Source organism: Diceros bicornis, chromosome 29 (genome assembly GCF_020826845.1).
Source record: "Diceros bicornis minor isolate mBicDic1 chromosome 29, mDicBic1.mat.cur, whole genome shotgun sequence".
Classification (NCBI taxonomy): Eukaryota; Metazoa; Chordata; class Mammalia; order Perissodactyla; family Rhinocerotidae; genus Diceros; species Diceros bicornis.
The window spans coordinates 36978424-36999407 of record NC_080768.1 but is presented as its reverse complement, the minus strand read 5'-3'; the positions used below and the strand labels follow the sequence as shown (position 1 = coordinate 36999407).

The 20984-nt window shown below is 34.0% G+C and overlaps 1 protein-coding gene across 1 annotated transcript in view; it reads left to right on the top strand.

The window, feature by feature from the left end:
- Positions 1 to 15377, top strand: part of LOC131394061 (A disintegrin and metallopeptidase domain 3-like) — a 115046-nt gene extending 99669 nt beyond the window's left edge. The window contains 4 exon segments of the mRNA XM_058525267.1: positions 4319 to 4405; positions 6189 to 6307; positions 13010 to 13021; positions 15212 to 15377. Coding sequence (XP_058381250.1) covers positions 4319 to 4405; positions 6189 to 6307; positions 13010 to 13021; positions 15212 to 15377 — 384 coding nt within the window.
- The last annotated feature ends 5607 nt before the right edge of the window (positions 15378 to 20984 follow it).

The window sequence follows — 20984 nt, the reverse complement described above, 5'->3', positions numbered from 1 at the left end:
ACAACCCACCAGCTGGGAGAAAATATTTGCAAAACATATATCTGACAAGGGGTTAATCTCCATAATATATAAAGAACTCACACAACTGAACAACAAAAAAACAAACAACCCAGTCCAAAAATGGGCAGAGGAAATGAACAATCTTCTCCAAAGAAGATATACAGTTGGCCAATAGGCACATGAAAAGAGGTTCAACATTACAAATCATCAGGGAAATGCAAATCAAAACAACACTAAGATATTACCTCACGCCCTTTAGAACGGCTATAATCACCAAGACAAAAAACAACACATGTTGGAGAGGATGTGGAGGAACAGAAACCCTCATACACAGCTGGTGGGAATGCAAACTGATGCTGCCTCTGTGGAAAATGGTATGGAGATTCCTCAAAAATTTAAAAATATAAATACCCTATGATCCAGCTATCCCGCTACTGGGAATCTATCCAACAAACCTGAAATCAACAATCCAAAGAGGCTTATGCCCCTCTATGTTTATTGCAGCATTATTCACCATAGCCAAGAAGTGGAAGCACCCCAAGTGTCCCTCGACTGACGATTGGGTCAAGAAGATGTGGTATATATATACAATGGAATACTACTCAGCCATAAAAAAAGCCAAAATCGTCCCATTTGCCACAACATGGATGGACCTGGAGGATATTATGTTAAGTGAAATAAGCCGGAAAGAGAAAGACAAACACTGTATGATCTCACTCATATGTGGAATATAAACCAACACATGGACAGAGAAAACTGTATTGTGGTTACCAGGGGCAATGGGGTAGTGGGTGGGCACAAGGGGTGAAGGGAGTCATGTATGTGGTGATGGACAACAAAAATGTACAACCCAAAATTTCACAGTTATAAACTATTAAGACATCAATACAAACAAAAACAAAAACAAAAACAAAAAACTCAGTGAAGGGCTCAGGAGTAGATTGGAGGAGACAGGAGAAAGAATAAGTGAAGCTGAAGACAGAACCAGAAAAAATACTCAATCTGAACAATAGACAGAAAATAGACTGAAAAAAAATGAATAGAGCCACAGGGACTTGTGGGATTATAACAAAAGATATAATATCCATGATATTCTTATCCTAGAAGAATAGGAGAAAAATGCAAGGATGGAAAAGTATTTGAGGAAATAATACCCGGAAAGGTTCCAAATTTGGCAAATGGCATAAAGCCACAGATGCAGGAAGCTGAAAGAACATCATATAGGATGAACCTAGTGAAATCCACAGTAGGATACAGCATAATAAAGACAAAGGAAAAGAATCCTAAAAGTAGTGAGAGTGAAACAACGTCTTACATATGGGAAAAACACAATGGTGATGACAACAGTTGAAATAAAACCCTATGGAAACCAGGCACATGAATAGCACAGGAGGTTGCCATCCTAGTTAATTCACCTGCTACCACCCCACACAATCCTTCAATTCAGCAAATGTCCTGTGGGAAAATGAGCAAGGCATTTGAAAGCCATCTGGTTTGTCACACCAGCCCTAAATGACACTAAAAGCTTTACAGATTACTCATTTCTCCAGCAGTGATTCTCTGCCTGGGAAAGTCTGATCATTAACCCATGCCCAACTGGCCAATGTCCTCATGGAAGAAGAAAGAAAGAAAGGAGGGAAAGGAAGATAGAGGGAGGCAAGGAAGGAAGGAAGGAAAGGCAAAGGCTTTAACTTTTCCCACTTGGTTCAGTAGGAGCTTTAAGCTGGCATGACTTTTTACTACCGCAGCATTTTTAATTAAAAACCTAATTGGCAGCTTTCTCTGTGTGACTGGGGTTTGTCACATGACAGTCTTGATTTTGGAAGCTGGCTTTTAGGCTGTGGTCCTTCCAGTAGTGTAATTGGATAGTGCCTATTCTATAGGACAGACCACTTGAGAAGCCCAAATTATGAGTCACCATTGATTCAGTTGCTTTAGGAAACAAAGTACTCTTCTAAATTGTCTCCTTTGGGATAAAAATGTTGTGTTCACTGCATTCTGTGATTCAGAGAAAGGGAGAGATGAGTAGTGAATATTGAGAGCTAAGTGGTTCTGTGGTTTCGCAGACAGACTTTCATTGATAATTCTACGTGCCAGCCACCCTCCCAATCCCGCTCTTTCAGCTCTTCTTCCTCTGTTTTGCCTGGTGACTCTGAGGCTGCAGCTCCTCTAGAGCACCCTGAGACTGACCAACTAGCTCTCTGCTTTGCCATTGTATTCAATGTGGTCGCTTTCTCACTTCATTTTATCGATCAATGGCCTTCTTTTTATTTCAAAATCCCAGTAAGTTCTTAAATCTCTCATCTTCTAATTGCTTTTTTCTGATTCTCCTTCACTATTATTTATTGGAAAAAGGGAGCTATTGTGTGTACCAGGTCTGTCAGTTTGAATTGGAATCATTCTGTGGTTATGTATCTTGATTGATAGATAGATCAATCAATAGATAGGAAAAGAGAGAGAGAGAGACTTTATTTCTTATTTATCAAGGAAGAAAAGTATGTCTCCCTTATTAATTTTAACAAAAATTCTAAGTAAAACATTCATAAATTTAATGCTGTAATATACTAAGTGAACAATGTACTACATGGAGATAGGTATTATTCCAGCAATGCAAGTTTGCTTAATATTGGTTGTGATAGAAAGCTTCTTTAAATTTTTTATTTGTAGGACTTAGAGCAGGAGAATAGTATATCAAACTGATCCTAGCCCACACAGGTAGACTAGGGGAGATAAGCACATCTCAGCACTTTCATTTCAAACTTGGAAAGGAATATGTTTCGGGCAGGTAATTGTTCAAAAACAGACAAGCTAATCAAGGAAAACAAATAAAATTTACTGCCTTTTCCTTACCCATTCTTATACACAGGACTGTAAGAAAATATGCTTACATAATCCAGGCACTTCCCCTTAGGAAATATGTTTTTAGTTATATTAAGGATTTCATTTTTTGAACCGTGATGTAACTGCTTCTGGGACACTATTTGTCTCTTGTTCAAAGAAGGAAGTCTTATATGTTAGTTAATATGCAAAACATCATCCCAGCCATTGACCAGGGCTAAGTACTCTTATAGTGTTCCTGGCTTTTCCCGTCATTATAGAAGAGCCAGCTACACATTGATCTGTTTACTTGAAGAAAATTATATCAGAAGCATGCATCTTTTCCTGGCTTATTTTTCTTCTGAAAACAACCCAGTCAAGTATGACCAATTTATTATTGCCTCAATGACAATGTTTAAGGAGCACTAGAATGAAAATAGTTTTGTGCACAGGTAATGCTGATTTGTTCAACGTTTTGTTTCTGGCTTTCTGGCTTCATCAGAGCACTTTCAGTTAATGAACAAGCTGAGATCTGTTCTTTCTTTCTTTACCAATAGTGATAGAAAATAATGAATGTTTCAGACTATTGATGACATATTGAATATTCTATCAGATAACTTGAGAAAAACTTAGAAGATGCCTCCAAAGATATTCAAATTAACATTTGAATAGAGGAATATTGGCATAAAGTCCACACGAAAATCAGGTTAAATACATGAATAATTAAAACAACATCTTGCATTTCGTGAGCATCTACCATGTCCCAGACCTTGCTTTTGTTCCTTTATGTGTAAAAAATTGTTTCATCCTCATAACCTATATATTTTTTTTATTTGGGTATAATTGCTATTCTAAATTCAAAGGTAGATAAACTGAGGTATGGAGGGACTAAACGACTTGCTCAAGGTGACATTGCTAATGTGAAAGATAAGATATATTGTCATTAAAGTTAGAAAACGTAAAAATGACAAAAACACTGGTATTTAGCATTGAACATTGAGCTCTGTGAGTAAAGTAGGTCTTGCACTGAATATTGGTTCTGTCAATAACTCACAGCATGACCTTAAAAATCAAAATTTAATTCTCACCAAATATAAAATGAGGATAAAAATGTCTTCTTCACAGGGTCAATATGAGTATATATTATAAAAATACATAGAAAGTGAGAAGATAGATCCTAGCTTATCATAAGTTGGCTATTTTTGTTCTTACATCACTTAGTATCAATAACCACACAGCTCTGCTTCCTCAAGGGAAAAATAGCATCTGATTCTCAAATTTTGATATTTTATAAAGTAATAACATACTATTTTGAATTCAAGTTCTTTTATTAGAATGAGTAGATGTCCTGAAATCCAGATTCATCTGTTTTATATAGATAGATAGATAGATAGATAGATAGATAGAGATATATCTTTGGCATCTAATTTATGTACCAAGTGCAATTGCTCAACTCTTGACCTTACATTTACATCTGTTGTTGGTTGTTTTAACATTTTAGTTTTGTAACGGTGGAAGTTGCCATGATATCAGTGAATACGCAGGAAGAGTCGATTGTGACTCAAAAACAAAATGCCATGGACATGGGGTATGTAATGGTTACTCTATTTTTATGTATGGTTTTAAAAATCCTTGTTAATAACGTTTTCCAAATAATAATAAGGTTCAAAATTATTTGATGTGAAAATTTCTTTTGGAAAATTGCAGTTAAATAAGGAAAATGGATTTTATTATTTCTACATATGTACATGATTTATGTGTTCATTGTTTCTTATGGCTGAGTAGTATTCCATTGCGTATATATACCACATCTTCTTTATCCATTCGTCCCTTGTGTTTAATCAGATTTTTATAGGCCTCATGAGCAAATAAGCTTTAAGCTTCATACAAAATGCAATATGAAACATAATCTATTATTATAATGTCAGATTAAGATTATGAAATTTTGTAAATGGATTTATTAAGGATTACACATATGTATTTATACACATGAATATTGCTTATAATCGAGTGTATGTATACTGATGTATATTTGAACACTCATACATTTAATATATTCACATTACACATATTACTTATAATCTAACATTTTTGTGAGAGCAAAGTTTTTTGTCCATTTAGATCCATTTCATCCTTCAATGGCTTCAATTTGTTTCCCTGTGTATCTCTTTCACACTATGTTTGAAAAGTCATTTACCGATGAACTTGTGAATAATGTTAAATTTTTTACTGAACTATTGTAAAAAGTGGTACAATGGGCATTATCGTACATTCACCTTTGAACATTTATCTGATTTCTTAAATTGTTAGCAACGAAATCTGATGGGTCAAATATATGCACCATTTAAATGTTCATAAATATTATATTGTCTTCAGAAATATAGCAGTTTTTGCTCCCACCTATCATGTATAAAAATGTGCATTTCCTCAATTTCTGGCCAGACTAGCTTCTTAGTCTTTTTAATCTCCTCTAACATGCTAAACCCATTGTTAATTTGCATTTATTTAATAATTAATTGTACAATTCTTAAGTATATATGTATGGGCATATTTGCCATTTGCATTTCTATTTGTCCATCCATTGTGAAATTATCTACTGGGTTATAGAAATTTTATAAACTTTGTAAGTTTTTCTGAGCATGCTTTTGACTTTAACTTTGTGACTAGAGTCTCCTGCCATATTGATGCTTCATATTTTATATAGTAATCCATGAAAAAGTGACCTGTCTGTGTGTCTTGTATCAAAATTCTCTCCCAAATCACTTACGTGTCCTATTATTTACAGTTTCTTTTCTATTTCTTTCCTTTCTTAATTTTAATTTTAATTTATGCATCAACCTGTTTCTAGATTCTCTATTCTGCTTCTAATCCTTCCTGCAATTCGTATACAAGATCACATTTACAAATATTTTTTAGTCTTCCTATTTTTTAACAAAATAAATTTTGATATCAGTATCTGATTAAGCAAGCTTCTCCCTTAGTTTTTCCTCCATTTTTTTGTAAAAGTTGGCTCTTATCACAGCTATTTTTTAATCCAGCACAATTCATAATAAATTTCAACTCCCACTATTTTATAATTTCTATGCCTTTCTAGAAGAAGGCATTTCAATTGTATCAAGAATGTTATGTACTTTTATTTAAAACTGCAAGAGATAATAAGAGGAAATCTCTATGACACTTGAAAAGATATTGCATGGACATTTATTATATTTTATTTTGAAAATTATTTTCCACATTAAAATGAAAATTACCTTCAACATACTAATTGATAATCCTTTAAAAATTTACATTGACTAACAATCACAAATAATGCATCTAATTTTTATGTTGCACATAAAATGTTCTTATGTTTTATTTGGTTTTTGTTTTAGGTTTGCAATAATTTCCTTAATTGTCAATGTGATGTTGGATATGCTCCTCCGTCTTGTGAGCCGACACCATCATCACCAGGAGGAAGTATCGATGATGGGTTTTGGATTGTGCAGAGTTAGTATTAGATCGGTGTGCTTCAATAGAGCTTTTTGCACTTATAGAAATCTTCTGCATCTCCACTGTATATGTGGCTTTTGAGCCCCTGATATGTAGGTAGTGCAACTAAGGGACTAAAATTTTCATTTTATTTTACTTTAGTTAATTTAAATTTAAATAGCCACTGTGGCTAGTAGACAGCACAACTCTAGATTATAGTGTCCAAGTTTTGTATACACATTAATTCAAATCTAGAAGTGAACATTTTAATAATCCTCCTCTTAATTTTAATCATCTTTCCCAAAACATTTCTGTTTATCCACAAGGTTTTCTAGATAGGTATAGTTAAGTCATTGAATAGGTGATGGTTTTATTATACAGACTGTATATTCCAAGGATGTTAACTACCGTGATGTGCTAGTTCAAGACTGAGTTGCATCTTTCAAGTTAACCATACTATTGCAAGGTAAAAATAATCAAATCTTCCACATCCATAACATATGGATAGTAGAGGGAACAGCATGTTTTTAATTATTTGGTAAATATTCATGAACAAATATAGCATATTTGTTTTTTCTAAACTTCACAATGTAAACATGTCATAACAGTATAATTCTATTTATGTCTTTCCATCATTTGTACTTTTATTGTTATATTTTCTTTATATATATGTTGTAAACCTGAAAATACATTATTATATTTGGCTTAAATAGCCAATGGACTATTAAAGATTTTTTAATATAAATATTTACATTTGCCCACCTCCTTACTGTTTTCTAGGGCTTTCCAACTCTTCCAGCACATTCAAATTTCCATGTGCATCATCTTTCAAGCTGAAAACCTTCCTTTTGTATTTCTTCCTGTGTGTGACTTTTGGTGACCAATTGTCTCAGCTTCTGTTTGTCTTTAAAATGTTTTTATAATGTCTTAATTTGTGAAGGATATTTTCAGTGAAACTAGAATTGTACACTGAGAATTATTTCTTTTAAGAGTTCAAAGATGTAATCCCATCATATCCTGGCTTGCATTTTCTGATGAGAATACAGCTGTCATTCTCATATTCCTGCTAATAATATAATGCTTCTTGTATCCTTTGTCTGAGTTTCAAACTTATTTTACAGCTTTGGTTTTCCACAGTTCCACTATAATTTACCAAGCTGTATTTTTCTTTGAATTTATCCTGCTTGGGTTGGCTGAGATTCTTGACTCTATAGGTTTGATGTATTTTGGGAAATTTTGGAAAAAACCTTAGCTATTGTCTCTTTTTTAATATTTATTTTTTATTTAACATATTTGGCTTAAAAAATTTATACACGGTAACATTTACTCCATGCTATACAGTTCTATGGGTATTGAAAAATGTACAGACTTTTGTCCCAACACCACAGTCATGATACACAATAGATCTATCACCCCAAAACTTCCCTCTGGCTGCTCCTTTATATTTATCCCCCAATGCCAATTCTTGGTAACCAATTACATGTTCTCTGTCCCTATAGATTTGCCTTTTCCAGAATGTTATATATAGTACATATATATTTGAGATTCATCCCTGTTGCCTTATGTTTTAGTAATTCATTCTTTTTTACTGTTAAGTAGACTTCTATTGAAAAGAGGTATTATAGTTTGCTTATCTATTCACCCATTGAAGGGTATTTAGGTTGTTTCTAGATATTGGCAATTATGAATAAAGCTGTTATAAATGTGCACATAGGCTTTTGTGTATATATAAGTCCTCATTTTTTGGTGAGTAAATATCTAGGAGTGAGGTTTTTGTTTTGTTTTGTTTTTAGTAAGTGTATTTTTAATTCTAGGAGAAACAGCCAAACTATTTTCCAAAGTGGCTGTACCATTTTTCCTTCCCTCCTTTCATCTATGAGTGTTCCATTTTTTCTACACAGATGATCCACACTTCAGAAGTACTTGATATTATCTTTTTTGTTTGTTTTGTTTGATTTCGTTTTACCAGTTTTAGATGTGTAACGATATTCCATTGTGATTTTTATTTAACTTTTTATGTTGAAATAATTATAGATTCAAAAAGAGCTGCCAAGAAATGTAGAGAAAAGTCCTGTGTACGTTTTACTCCAATGTTAACATGTTCCAATACTGTAGTAGAATATCAAAACCAGTGGACATTGGAAATGGACATTGGTAAAATGCACCGACCCTATTCAGATTTCACCAGTATACATGCACTCATTTGTGTGTATGTGTGTGTGTGTATTTCGTTCTATGCAATTTTACCTCATGTTCACATTTGTGTAACCACCACCACAATCAAGATTCAGAAGTATATCATCACTACACAGCCCCTAACATTACCCCTTTATATAACAACATGGATCCTCTCTTTCCCCATTCCTAACTCCTGGTAACTAATAAACTACTTTCCATCTCTCTAATTATGCTATTTTATGGATGTTATATAAATGGAATCACAAAGTTTGTATCTCTTTGAGATTGGCTTTTTTCTCTTGCATAATTTCCATGAACTGCATCCAATTTGTTGCATGTATGATTACTTCAATGTTTTTAATTTCTGCCTACTATTCCTTTGTATGGATGTATAAAAATTTGTTTAATTATTCACCCAGTGAAGGACATTTGGGTGGTTGCCAATTTTTAGCTATTATAAATGAATCTGCAATAGACATTCATGTAGAAGATTCTTCATGAAAGTAAATTTTTAATTCTCTTGGAAACATGCCCAAGATTGAAATTTCTGGGCTTATGGTAAGGCATTTATAGTTTTAAAAGCAACTGCCAAACCATTTTTCAGAGTCACTGTAACATTTGACATTTGACATTCCCACCAATAATATATGAATGACTTAGTTTTTTGGCATCCTCATCAACATTTAATGATACTACTAATTTTTTTTTTAGCCATTCTATTAGGTGTGTACTAATATCTCATTGAGGTTTTAATTTGCACTTCCCTAAAGGGGAATGATGTTGAATATCTTTAATATGTTTATGTGGCATCAGCATATTCTTTCCAGTAAAAAGTCTGTTCATGTTTATTGTCCATTTTCTAATTGGATATTTTCTGTTTTTAAATGTTGAATTTTCAGAAATTTTTTGTTTTTTACATATATGTATTTTGTTGGATATATAATTTGAACATATTTTCTCCAAGTCTGCAATTGGTTTTTTCTCAGACCAAAATCGTTTTTTAATTCTTATTTTGATAAGGTCTACTCTTTTCCTTTTTGGATCATGCTTTTGGTGTCAAGTGTGTGAACTGGTTGTCAGTCTTAAGCCCTGAAGACTTTCTGCTATGACATTCCTAAAAGGTGTGGTTTTATGTTGTGCATTTAAGTCCATGATCCATTTTGAATTACATTTTATAAAGGGTGGGAGATTAATTTTTTGATTAATGGGTGTCAATTTCTTCAGCACAATTCTTTGTAAAAGCTATTTCTTGTCCACTGAATTGTTTTTGCACCATTGTCAAAAATTAGTTGGACATTTTTGTGTTGGTGTATTTCTCAGTTCTCTATTCTGTTCCATTGATCTACATGTCATTCTCTCCACCAGTGTTACACTGTTTTGATTATTGTAGCTGTTCAGTTATCTTTAACGTCGGGATAAGTGATTCCTCCTACTTTATTCTTCTTTTTCAAAAAATTTTTGGCTATTCTAGGGTTTCTCCTTTTCATATACGTTTTACAATAAGCTTGTCAATGTTTACAAAAAAATCTTGCTGTGATTATGATACAAATTGTGTTAACCCTTTGCATCAGTTAAGAAAGATTTTACATCTGTATTATTTATTACTGAATCTTTCAATCTATGAACACTGTATGTCTCTCCATTTATTTAGATCTTCTTTTATTTCCCTCCTCAGAATTTTGTAATTTTCACCACATACTGTACATGTTTTATTATTTCATATTTTGTTATTTCATATTTATTTGATTGTCTTTAGATCAATTGTAAATGATGTACTATAAATAAACATATTTTTAATTTATATTTATAAGCAACAATTAAAATGATTAATCTTAATGTTTATCACATCTACACCATCTAACTCCTTCCAATCAACTTTGCATACGTTTGTCCACTTGTGAACCATGTCAAAAAAGTGTTTATAATTGTCCAATTGTTATAAAAGATGAAAGGATACTATTATAGATCTTCTTTAACACACATAATGTTCCAGATATTTGTGACAAAATATTTCATGCTGAAGTATGACTAACTGGATGAGAATACCATATTTCCTTCTTGTCATTAGAAATATTCTGTTCACTCATTGATTGTTGAGTTGGAGGAAAGTTATGATATATCATCATGTGAAGACTCATAGTATGAGATTTCATTTGTATGATCAATTTCAACATCACCATTACAGGGAGGATTTCTGCTGTCTGTTTCTTTGCATTTGTCTGATTAAAAATTATAAAATGTCTTTCTCCCTCAATATTCTTTTCTTTATTACTGTAGCGGTAAAAGAAAATTTCTGAATTCTCAGTCATGCTCAATAGAAGCTAAAATAAAAAGACAGAAATTGACTCCAGGGCTCTTTTGTACCTTCTTGAAAGTTGATACATTACTTTTGGCAACAAAATAAGAAAACTGAAATTTTCCAGTGGAATACAATCAGGAGCTCATAAATAAACCCTCACATACATGGTTTAATAATTTTTTTTTTTTTTTTGTAAGGAGATCAGCCCTGAGCTAACATCCGCCAATCCTCCTTTTTTGCTGAGGAAGATGGCCCTGGGCTAACATCGGTGCCTATCTTCCTCCACTTTATATGGGACGCCGCCACAGCATGGCTTACCAAGCAGTGCGTCGGTGCGCGCCCGGGATCCGAACCAGCGAACCCCGGGCCGCAGCAGTGGAGCGCACGCACTTAACCGCTTGCACCACCGGGCCGGCCCTGGTTTAATGATTTTTGATAAGGATGCCTTGACCATTCAATGGGAAAGGACAGTCTTTTCAACAAACAGTATTGGGATAACTGGATATCAATATGCAAAAGAATGAGATTGGACACTTACACCATATACAAAAATTAACTCCAAATGGATCAAATATTTAATTATAGGAGCTAAAACTATAAAATTCTTAGAAGAAAACAGAGGAGGAAATCTTCATTAGATTTGGCAATGATTTGGATATGATTTGGATATGACACCAAAAGCACAAGCAACAGAAGAAAAATTAGATAAATTGGAATTCTTCATAATTAAAAACTGCTGTGCATCAAAGGACACTATCAACAAGGTAAAAAGGTAACTCACAGAATGGAGAAAATGTTTGCAAATCATGAATCTGATGAAAGATTAATCTCCAGAACATGTAAAGAACTCCTACAACTCAACAACAAAGAAACAACCCAGTTAAAAAATGGGAAAGGACTTGAATAGACATTTCTTCAAAGAAGATACATAGATGGCCAATAAGGACATGAAAAAATGATTAACCCCACTAAGTGTTAGGGAATTGCAGGTCAAAACCACAACAAGATACCAATTCACACATATTAGGATGGCTATCCTCAAAAAAATTCAGAAAATATCAAGTGTTGATGAGAATATGGAGAAATTGGAACCCCTGTGCATTGCTGGTGGGAATGTAAAATGATGCAGCCTCTGTGGAAAATAGTATGATGGTTCCTTAAAAAATTAAAGATAGAATTACCATATTCTAAAGTTCCACATCTAGGTATATGCCCAAAAGTATTAAAAGCATGGACTGAAACAGATATTTGTACACCCGTGTTCATAGCAGCATTATTCACAGTAGCCAAAAGGTGGAAACAACCAAATGTTCATTGATACGTAAATGAAGACACAAAATGTGATATATACATACAATGGAATATTATTCAGCTTTATAAAGAAATGAAATTCTGATGCATGCTACAACATGAATGGAACTTAAAGACCTTATGCTAACAAAACAAGCCAATCATAATAGGACAAATATTGAATGATTCTGCTTTTATGAGGTACCTAGAGTAGTCAAACTCAGAGAGAGAAGTTAGAATGGTAGTTCACAGGGGCTGACAGGAGGTGGAAATGGTAAGTTAATATTTAAGGGGTAGAGAGTTTCAATTTGGGAGGATGAAGATATTCTGGAGTTTGATGGAGTAATGGATGCACAACAATGTGAATGGACTTAATGCACTGACTGTACACTTAAAAATGTTTGAAATAGGGCTGTCCCCATGGCTTAGCGGTTAAGTGCTCACACTCTGCTGCTGGTGGCCTGGGTTCGGATCCCGGGCACACATAGATGCACCGCTTCTCCGGCCATGCTGAGGCCGTGTCCCACATACAGCAACTAGAAGGATGTGCAGCTATGACATACAACTATCTACTGGGGCTTTGGGGGAAAAAATAAATAAATAAAAAAAATTTTTTTTAAATGTTTGAAATAATAAATTTTCAGTGTTGTGTATTTTAACACAATAAAAAATTAAATTAGGAAAACATTCCTTTTATGATATCACCCAAAATAATACAGTATTTAGAAATAATTTTATGATAAGTATAAGACACTGGAAACTAAAAACACATTATTGAAAGAAAGATCTGCACAAATGTGAAGACATTTCATATTCATGTATTTGAAGACTCAATATTGTTAGTATAGGAATACTCCTAAAATTTATCTACAAATTCAACACAATCCTTAACAAACCCAAGCTGTCTTTTTTGCAGAAATTGACAAGCCGATCCTAAAAGTCATACATAAATTCAAGGGACACAGAATAGTAAAAACAATCTTGAAAACATAGCTGTCAAGAAAACTTGAAACTGAAAACCCACTTCTCAATTCCAAAATACATTACAAAGCTAAAATAATCAAGACAGTGTAGTACTGTCCTAAGGATAAGGCTAGACACATAGTTCAATGGAATAGAACAGAGAGCCCAGAAATAAAACCTCATACTTACAGTTATTGATTTTTAACAGGATGCTAAGGCAATTCAATGAGAAAAGAATGGTCTTTTCAACAAATGTTGTTGGGACAAGTAGATATCCATGCGCAAAAGAAAGAAGATAGATTGTTTCATCACAATATTCACAAAAATTACCTGAAAATGGATCATAGATATAAGTGGATGAGCTAAACTTATAAAACATTAGAACACATGTAAGTAAATCTTTGTGACCTTGGCATAGGCTATGTTATAGAAGACACCAAAGCACAAGTGAAGAATAGAACAATGGATTGACTGAACATCATCAAACTTCACTTTTGTGCTGCAAATGATACCACCAAGAAAGTGAAAGACAAACTACAGAATGGGAGAACATATTTGCAAATATTATTTGTTATATGGGACTTGTATCCAGAATATGTAAAGAACATTTACAAGTCCATAATAAAAAGACAACCCAATTAAAAATGGAAATGGATTTAAATAAACACATCTCCGTAGAAGATATACAAATGGCCAATAAGCACCTGAAGAGATGCTCAACATCTTAGGAAAATGCAAATCAAAACCACAATGAGATCCTACTTCATGCTCATTCAGATTGTAATAACAAATGCAGGCAAAATGTGTTAGTGAGGATGTGGAGAAATTGGGATCTTCTTGGTGCTCTGTTTTCCAGCACTGCTCAAACAAGTACAGTCATGTGTTTCTTAACGAAGGGGACACATTCTGAGAAATGTGTCATTGGGCAATTATGTCCTTGTGCGAACATCATAGAGTTTACTTATACAAACCTAGATGGTATGGCCTACTGCACACTTAGGCTGTATGGTGCTAATCATATGGGATCATCATTGTATATGCAGTCCATCATTGACCGAAACCTCATTATGTGGCACGTGACTATATTTGCCAATTTATTTTCTATAATACATAAAACATCCTGAATCACTTTCTTTTAGGTAAATCACTTCTAATCTACATATAATTGGATTGTGTGTGTTTTAAATTTACTGATTTTTTGTCTTTTTTCAGGGGCATTAAATTCATTTGCATTTAATACCATCATAGTTGCTTTGGTGGTAATACTGATTGCTTGATTTAGTTTTTTGTATTTTACTCGTCTGGTTTATTTCCTTTGTTTGATTGGACCAAGTTTCTGTAGATTTTAATTTTCTAATTTTCTGTAATATCTTTATGGCACCTATAGGAATATCTATTTTTTTAATTAATATAGTCAAAATTAGAACAATATCACCTTATGCAGATAATATGGAAATTTAACCTAGTTTACTATCATTAATTGTTTTTTTAAAATTAGCCTTCAGTTATACCAATAATTTTTCATTAAACCACTTGTAAAACAGTTCTTTGTGTGGCTCTATTTTTCTTTCTTTTTTTTTTTTTGTGTGAGGAAGATTGGCACTGAGCTAACATCTGCTGCCAATCTTCCTCTTTTTGCTTGAGGAAGATTGTTGCTGAGCTAACATCTGTGCCTGTCTTCCTCTATTTTGCATGTGGGATGCTGCCACAGCATGACTTGATGAGTGGTGTGTAGGTCCGCACCCAGGATCCGAAACTGAGAACCTCAGACCGCCGAAATGGAGCATGCCAACTTAATCACTACGCCACTGGGCCATCCCTTTTGTTCTATTTTTTAAGTGGAATAACTTATTAGATAATATCAATTTAATGTATTCTAAGTAGCAATTCGTAGAAAGGAATATGATAGAATAAAATACATAAGAGTACAGCATATAAATAAAGATTAAATATGTGTATAAATATTAAAAATAAACTTATGACAATGAGATATATATGTATATTGATTGAGTTGACATAAATACATAAGGTACTTTGGGGAATAGTCACAGATTATAGAAAACACTTTTAAATTTAAGTTTATTCATTCCATAACTCTATTATTTGATTCCAAATTGTTATAATTCAAATTAATAATAAGCTTTAAATATCATTTCTTAAAAAGTTAAAAGGTAATATCACATTTTCAGGTAAAAGTACATACTCGTTTGTAAAACGAAATGGTGCTGCTCCTCGAAAAAATGGCCTCTTGATCAGTATCTACGTTTTTCTACCTTTCTTTATTTTAATTGCCATCATTGCTCTTAAATGGAGTAAAATGAAGAGATTTTGGAGTAGAGAGTGAACAGTAAATGAAGAGTAAGTAAACTCATTATCTTTTATATTTAATATTATAAATGCATTATGGGAAGAATTCAGATGTAATTCAGAATATTACAAGTAGGGATCGTTGGATGGATTGGCTTAATGTTTAAAAATATTGAGTCTTAGTATATAACAATTTTTTTTCAGACTTCAGGTAGTTAGGTATCTTTCATGTTCTTATAGGCCCAGAAACAATTGAAGCTATCATTAAATCCTCAGTGCCTTTCAGATAAAAGCCATGCTGGATATAATTGCTTTAGGATGTTCTGTCTACTTCCCAAGAAACCCCATTTCCCTTGCATTGACATTCAGTTGTGCCCAGGAGATTAATAGAGATAGGGAAGCAAATTTTGTGAATAGAATATGCAAAAAGTGAGAAAAATATAAGATGACAAAGAATGAGGGGGAAATCACAGATAGGATGCTCCCCATTTTACACGTAATTAATATTGCTCATGTGTTTCTAAAACTAGAATTAAGGTACTTGCACAGCTTTTTTCTTTAATGTAATAACAATGCAAGCCACAATTTGCTTAGTGAATATTTAGGAAACTGAGAATGCAGAAGTAAGGATACATAAGTGGGTCTCGTTCCATGCTAAAGGAAAATGGTTCTGTTTCTTATTCATGGAGATAGAGATAAAATAATGATATAAAATTTCTGTCAACACCTCTATTTCCCAAGTTAGCGAATTTTAATTTTCAACAACTAGCAGCAACTAGTTAAATTAAAGGTCGTATTTTGCATGTTTTATATACACCTTTACATGATCATTAAATTGCTATAAATTGACTTAATTGAATGATATCTCTCATAAGTCTTCCTGTGCTATTACTTAAGACATCTTGGAAAAATCTGAATAGTTGCTAGAAGTAAATCTGACTTTTGGAAGAGATGTTATCATAAGGGATCTTTGATCATAAATAACAACATCTGGTCATGACAACCTAAGTATTAAAGCAGTAATAACTGGTTTCAGGACTGTAAGGGTAAGAAATGGTGTAGAGCTGAAGCACAGAGGGTGGTCATAAATTAGATGGTCAGGAACTAGGTCATTCTGTCCATCACCCAAAGGCTTTATGACTGGCATCATCCATCTTGTCTATGTCCATTCTCTCCAAAATGACTGCTCTGCTTGCACATGGGGCAGCATACATATCTCAACCCTTTGTAGATTCATTTTCAAATAAAATACCAATAATCTGTCCACAGCCAATGCCTCTTAGTTCATATTCTCAAGAGACAGAAGAAAATAGATGTGCAGGTGTACCTAAATTCAGCCAGTATTTTGTCTGTCTGTCTGAGTTAGGTGTTCAAACCTGATTTTATCATCTGTGGCCAAGGAATTGTAGTCATGTAGTAGGAACCTGGACACCATGACATTCCTCTTCAACATGAACTGTGTGTGTATAGGAGTTTTCCAAAGACAAAATGTCGGTTGTATAAATACCACAAAAGGTAACTAAGCATAGCTGAAAGACTTAGAGGCCTCATTAAGGACCTCATTAATAAAAGTGAAATAAAAGCTTTGCCCTGAGCTAACATCTGTTGCCAATCTTCCTCTTTTTGTGTGTGAGCAGCTGCCACAGCATGGCCACTGACAGATGAGTAGTGAAGGTCTGCACTGGGGAACCCAACGTGGGCCGTCAAAGCACAGCATGTGGAACTTAACCACTGGGCCACCAGGGCTAGCCCCATAGGTTTTTAATAGAAATATTATAACTAGACAGATAATAATTTAAGAATTTGAAGATTTGCATGTAAATTACCTTTTTAACTTTGGAGAAGCATTATCATGGATATATTAATATGCCATCCTGTCTTCCATGTAGATAAATAAGATAGAGAAAAATAATAGATGGATTTTTAGTTTGAAATTTAAAAAATGCTTAAATCTTTAAAAGTTAGATCAGCATTGGAAAATACCAAACACTAGAATATATGATCACTGAGTGGGATATGGGAAGGAAAGTGGAAATTGGTACATTTTAAATGACCAATTGGTACAAATCCAGCTGTTTTACTTTTCTTGATCTTGTTTAAGATTACAATGTTTCTTAACTCGAAAACTAACACTATTTCTTTTATACAGATCTATATCAGAAGACAGCAATAGTAACAGCAAGCAGTCATATGTAGAGTTAAAAGTGAATTAAAGGAATCAAATGATTGACAAAATGATATAATTCATGAAATAGTTTTTTTTAAATTTTTTGCAATACCTCAGTATAAGAAAGCTATTATTTCCATGTTTCATCACACTGATGCCTATTTGTCAATGTCATATACTAAAACAAAGCATTTGCTGTTAACTTTGTTTTATACGACTTAGAAATATTTAATGTTAACTAATATTAGTCAGAGATTTATTAACCAGCATTCTTGCAATAAGAAATGACTTTAAAGATATTTTAAGTATGTTCTTAAAATTTTTGTGAGCAATTGTGCATCCTGCTCCTGCATTTAACATTCTAATTGGTACATTTACACAGATTGTCCTCCGACATTTGCATTTCTTCCTCAGTAAGTCTCCATGGTTGTTGTTATCCTTATTTTAGAAATGAGGGAACAGACATAAAGAATTTAAATAATTCCCCATGCATATAGAATTTTAGTAGGGTTTTGAGTTGGAGTTTAGGACAATCAGACTCCAGGGTTTAAACTCTTATGAACTCCATGATTTTGACGTATAGCTTGATGCATCCTCTTTACTGGGGATGGGGAATGGAATTTACATTTATTGAGGACCTATTAGATGCCTTGCAAAATGCTAGATGCACTCTCCCTCCAAGGCAGAAAGATGATTCTTTACTATAAAATGGGATAAAGTAGTCATCTGTATATATTGTTCAAATTTCTAACTCATGTATGTGAAGAAATCATGATATTTCACATATTAAACCTATCACAAGGAGTAAATGGAAAAATTCAAAAATTCAACCAAGAGTGAGATCAAGAGTTAATCCAATTACCTATCTGCTAATGCCCCATATCTGACTTTGATCCAGAGTTAAGTCAAGGGATCTCTGTTTCTTTATCTGCCACCAGAAAACGTTTACAACTCCTACTCTCAATGTAGAATAGTCTTATTTCTGCCTAGACCTATCTCTACCTCTTCTTTGACAACTTTATTAAAAGCCCACATCTTAGGTGAGGATTTTGGCCCTCAGCTCACTGTCCTCCTCTCACATCCTTAAGTTGTAGTCTCACCATCATGCTGAGTGTCTTCCCTTGAACTCCTCACACCACCCAACTTCAGTCATTTTCTTGTAGACCAATGTACTGAGCTTGCTAATTCCCTGATTTCTTCCAACTCTTAAGTCATAAATTCAGTATCTTACTTTCTTTCTTTTATTATTTTTTCTTTTTTTCACAGACTTCTCCTGCCAACAGTATTTTATGGTTACATTAAGATCTTGCCTCAAGAATTTGAGGTAGTGGGTTAGGCATTCAGTTTATAAGTAATAAACATATTTTACAAGTTGATTATATACTGTATTGAAAGGTGATTACTTGTATGGAAAAGATTAGAGCAGTAGGTGTAACTGGGAGAGTTGATGTTGAGGGAGGAACTGGACAGGAATCTTAAACATGGTTGACTGAGTAGGTCCTGTTGAGCAGGTGACATGTAAGCAAATAACTGGAGGAGGTGCAGATATTTACAATTTAGACGTTTGAAAGGAGTCACCTGACTTCACAGGGGCAACTCACATAAGGCTTTTATTTAAATGCGAAGGATACAGTGCAGCAAGAGAGAGTGCAGGCGAGCATTGGGGGTCAGAGAGACACCTCATGCTCAAGGTCTCAAGTTTCCTTATTTTAAATTTTAAACAGCCCATCATAAATCCCACTGCCCTTATCTTGGCAAAAATTGCAACCAGACATCCAGCCCTTCCTGGAGATAAAGATAGAGCTTTTCCATTCCAGCTGTAAATCAGCTTTATCTTCCACAGGCATAGAGCTGGTAGAGCTATCCATGCGTATATCAGGGCAGGAGCTTTCCTAGCACATGGTGATCGAATGAAAAACTAAGTCAGGAATGTTTCATGAACAACAGCGATGCCAGTTTATCTGGAGCAGAGTTAGCAAGAGGACTGTGGTGGTGATTAGGTCAGAGAAGTAAAACTCCTACAGGTCATGGGAGGTCTTGGAGGCCATCTGTGTTTTATCCTGATTGAAAGGGAGGAATCACTGGAGGATTTAGATTCCAAGCACATGACTTACACTTTTAAAGGCTGGTTTGTTGAAAATAGTCTGTATGATGGCAGGAGTAGAAGTGGAGAAACCAGTTAGTGGAGAAACTACTGCAATAATCCAGGAGGGAAAAGATGGTGCCTCAGACCAGGGATGGTAAAGATGGTTTTAGGAATACATTTTGAGAGTGAACCAACAGAATGAACTGACAGAATTATACTCTGAGTTGGCAGAGTATAAGAAAAAGTGTTTAAATAATGTTTATTGATATAAAGCAGGAAGATAGCAAAGCTAAAATGTAAACTCAGACCTCTCTGTTTCTAAATTTGTGCTCTTAATACATTTTACTATTTATGAACGCTGGGAGATAAAATCTACGTGGGTAATGATGATCCAAGACAAGTGTCCGGTATGCCATGATGAGGCGTTTAAATTTTCCCATATATGAATCGGAACATAGTTGTATTTTTGAAGTGGTAACGGAGGGATTTAGCATGATATGGTTTGCTTTTTACAAATTTCACTGGGATAAAGTATGGGATAATTCAGTCATTACTGGAGACCAGTGAAACACCTATGAGACTACGGAATCCACAGGAGAGGTGTGGTAAGGGCAAGATTAGATAAGAGGGAAAGAACAGAAAAGTCTTGAGAGATATAACAGAGGTAGACTCAGATGAAGTGATGACTGGATGGACATATTTGGGTTAGAATAAAAGAGAACTACAAAGACTTAAACATTTCTGACAAAATGGATAATGCAACTTTTACTAATGATATATTGTATAGTAGGGTAAGAACCAGTTTGGTGTTGGAGTAAGGAAGTGGAGAAGAGTGAAGAATGATTTTACTCACGTAAAGTGTAGAGACTGTGTAAATGAAACATATATAAATACCAATTTATAATGTTTCCTTTTAATGTGGCTGTCACAAACGTTCGAGGAAAAAGAAACTTGGATTTACAAATTTTGTGGAGCACAGGCATAGATTGTGACAGTGTAACCAGTGCCTTATTATACTCATTAATTGCTATACCTATAGCAGAGGAAAATTAGACAGCTTTTAAAAACAATTAACATTTAACATTTCTATTTTTCTGTATTTCTTTTACAGCAGTAACTAAACAATAATGTCAAAAAGCCATAGGTTGGAGAAGGGATATTACTAAGAAACTCACCGTTAACTAGCCTGATCCAAGAATGAAAAAAATCTGCTTTTTCTCTCCTTTTGTTATGGCTTAAAGCTTTCAGCTTCACAAACCAAAATAAATCCTGTGAGTGAAAGTATGTAGGCTTGTGTCTATTGTTTCTTCTCCCCCTGGGATCCTTTAGTAGGAAATAAGCAGCTTTGCCTCTTTTGAAGCTGGGAGACTGTCACATCCCAAGCTGAAAACATTCCATTGTCCACCTCT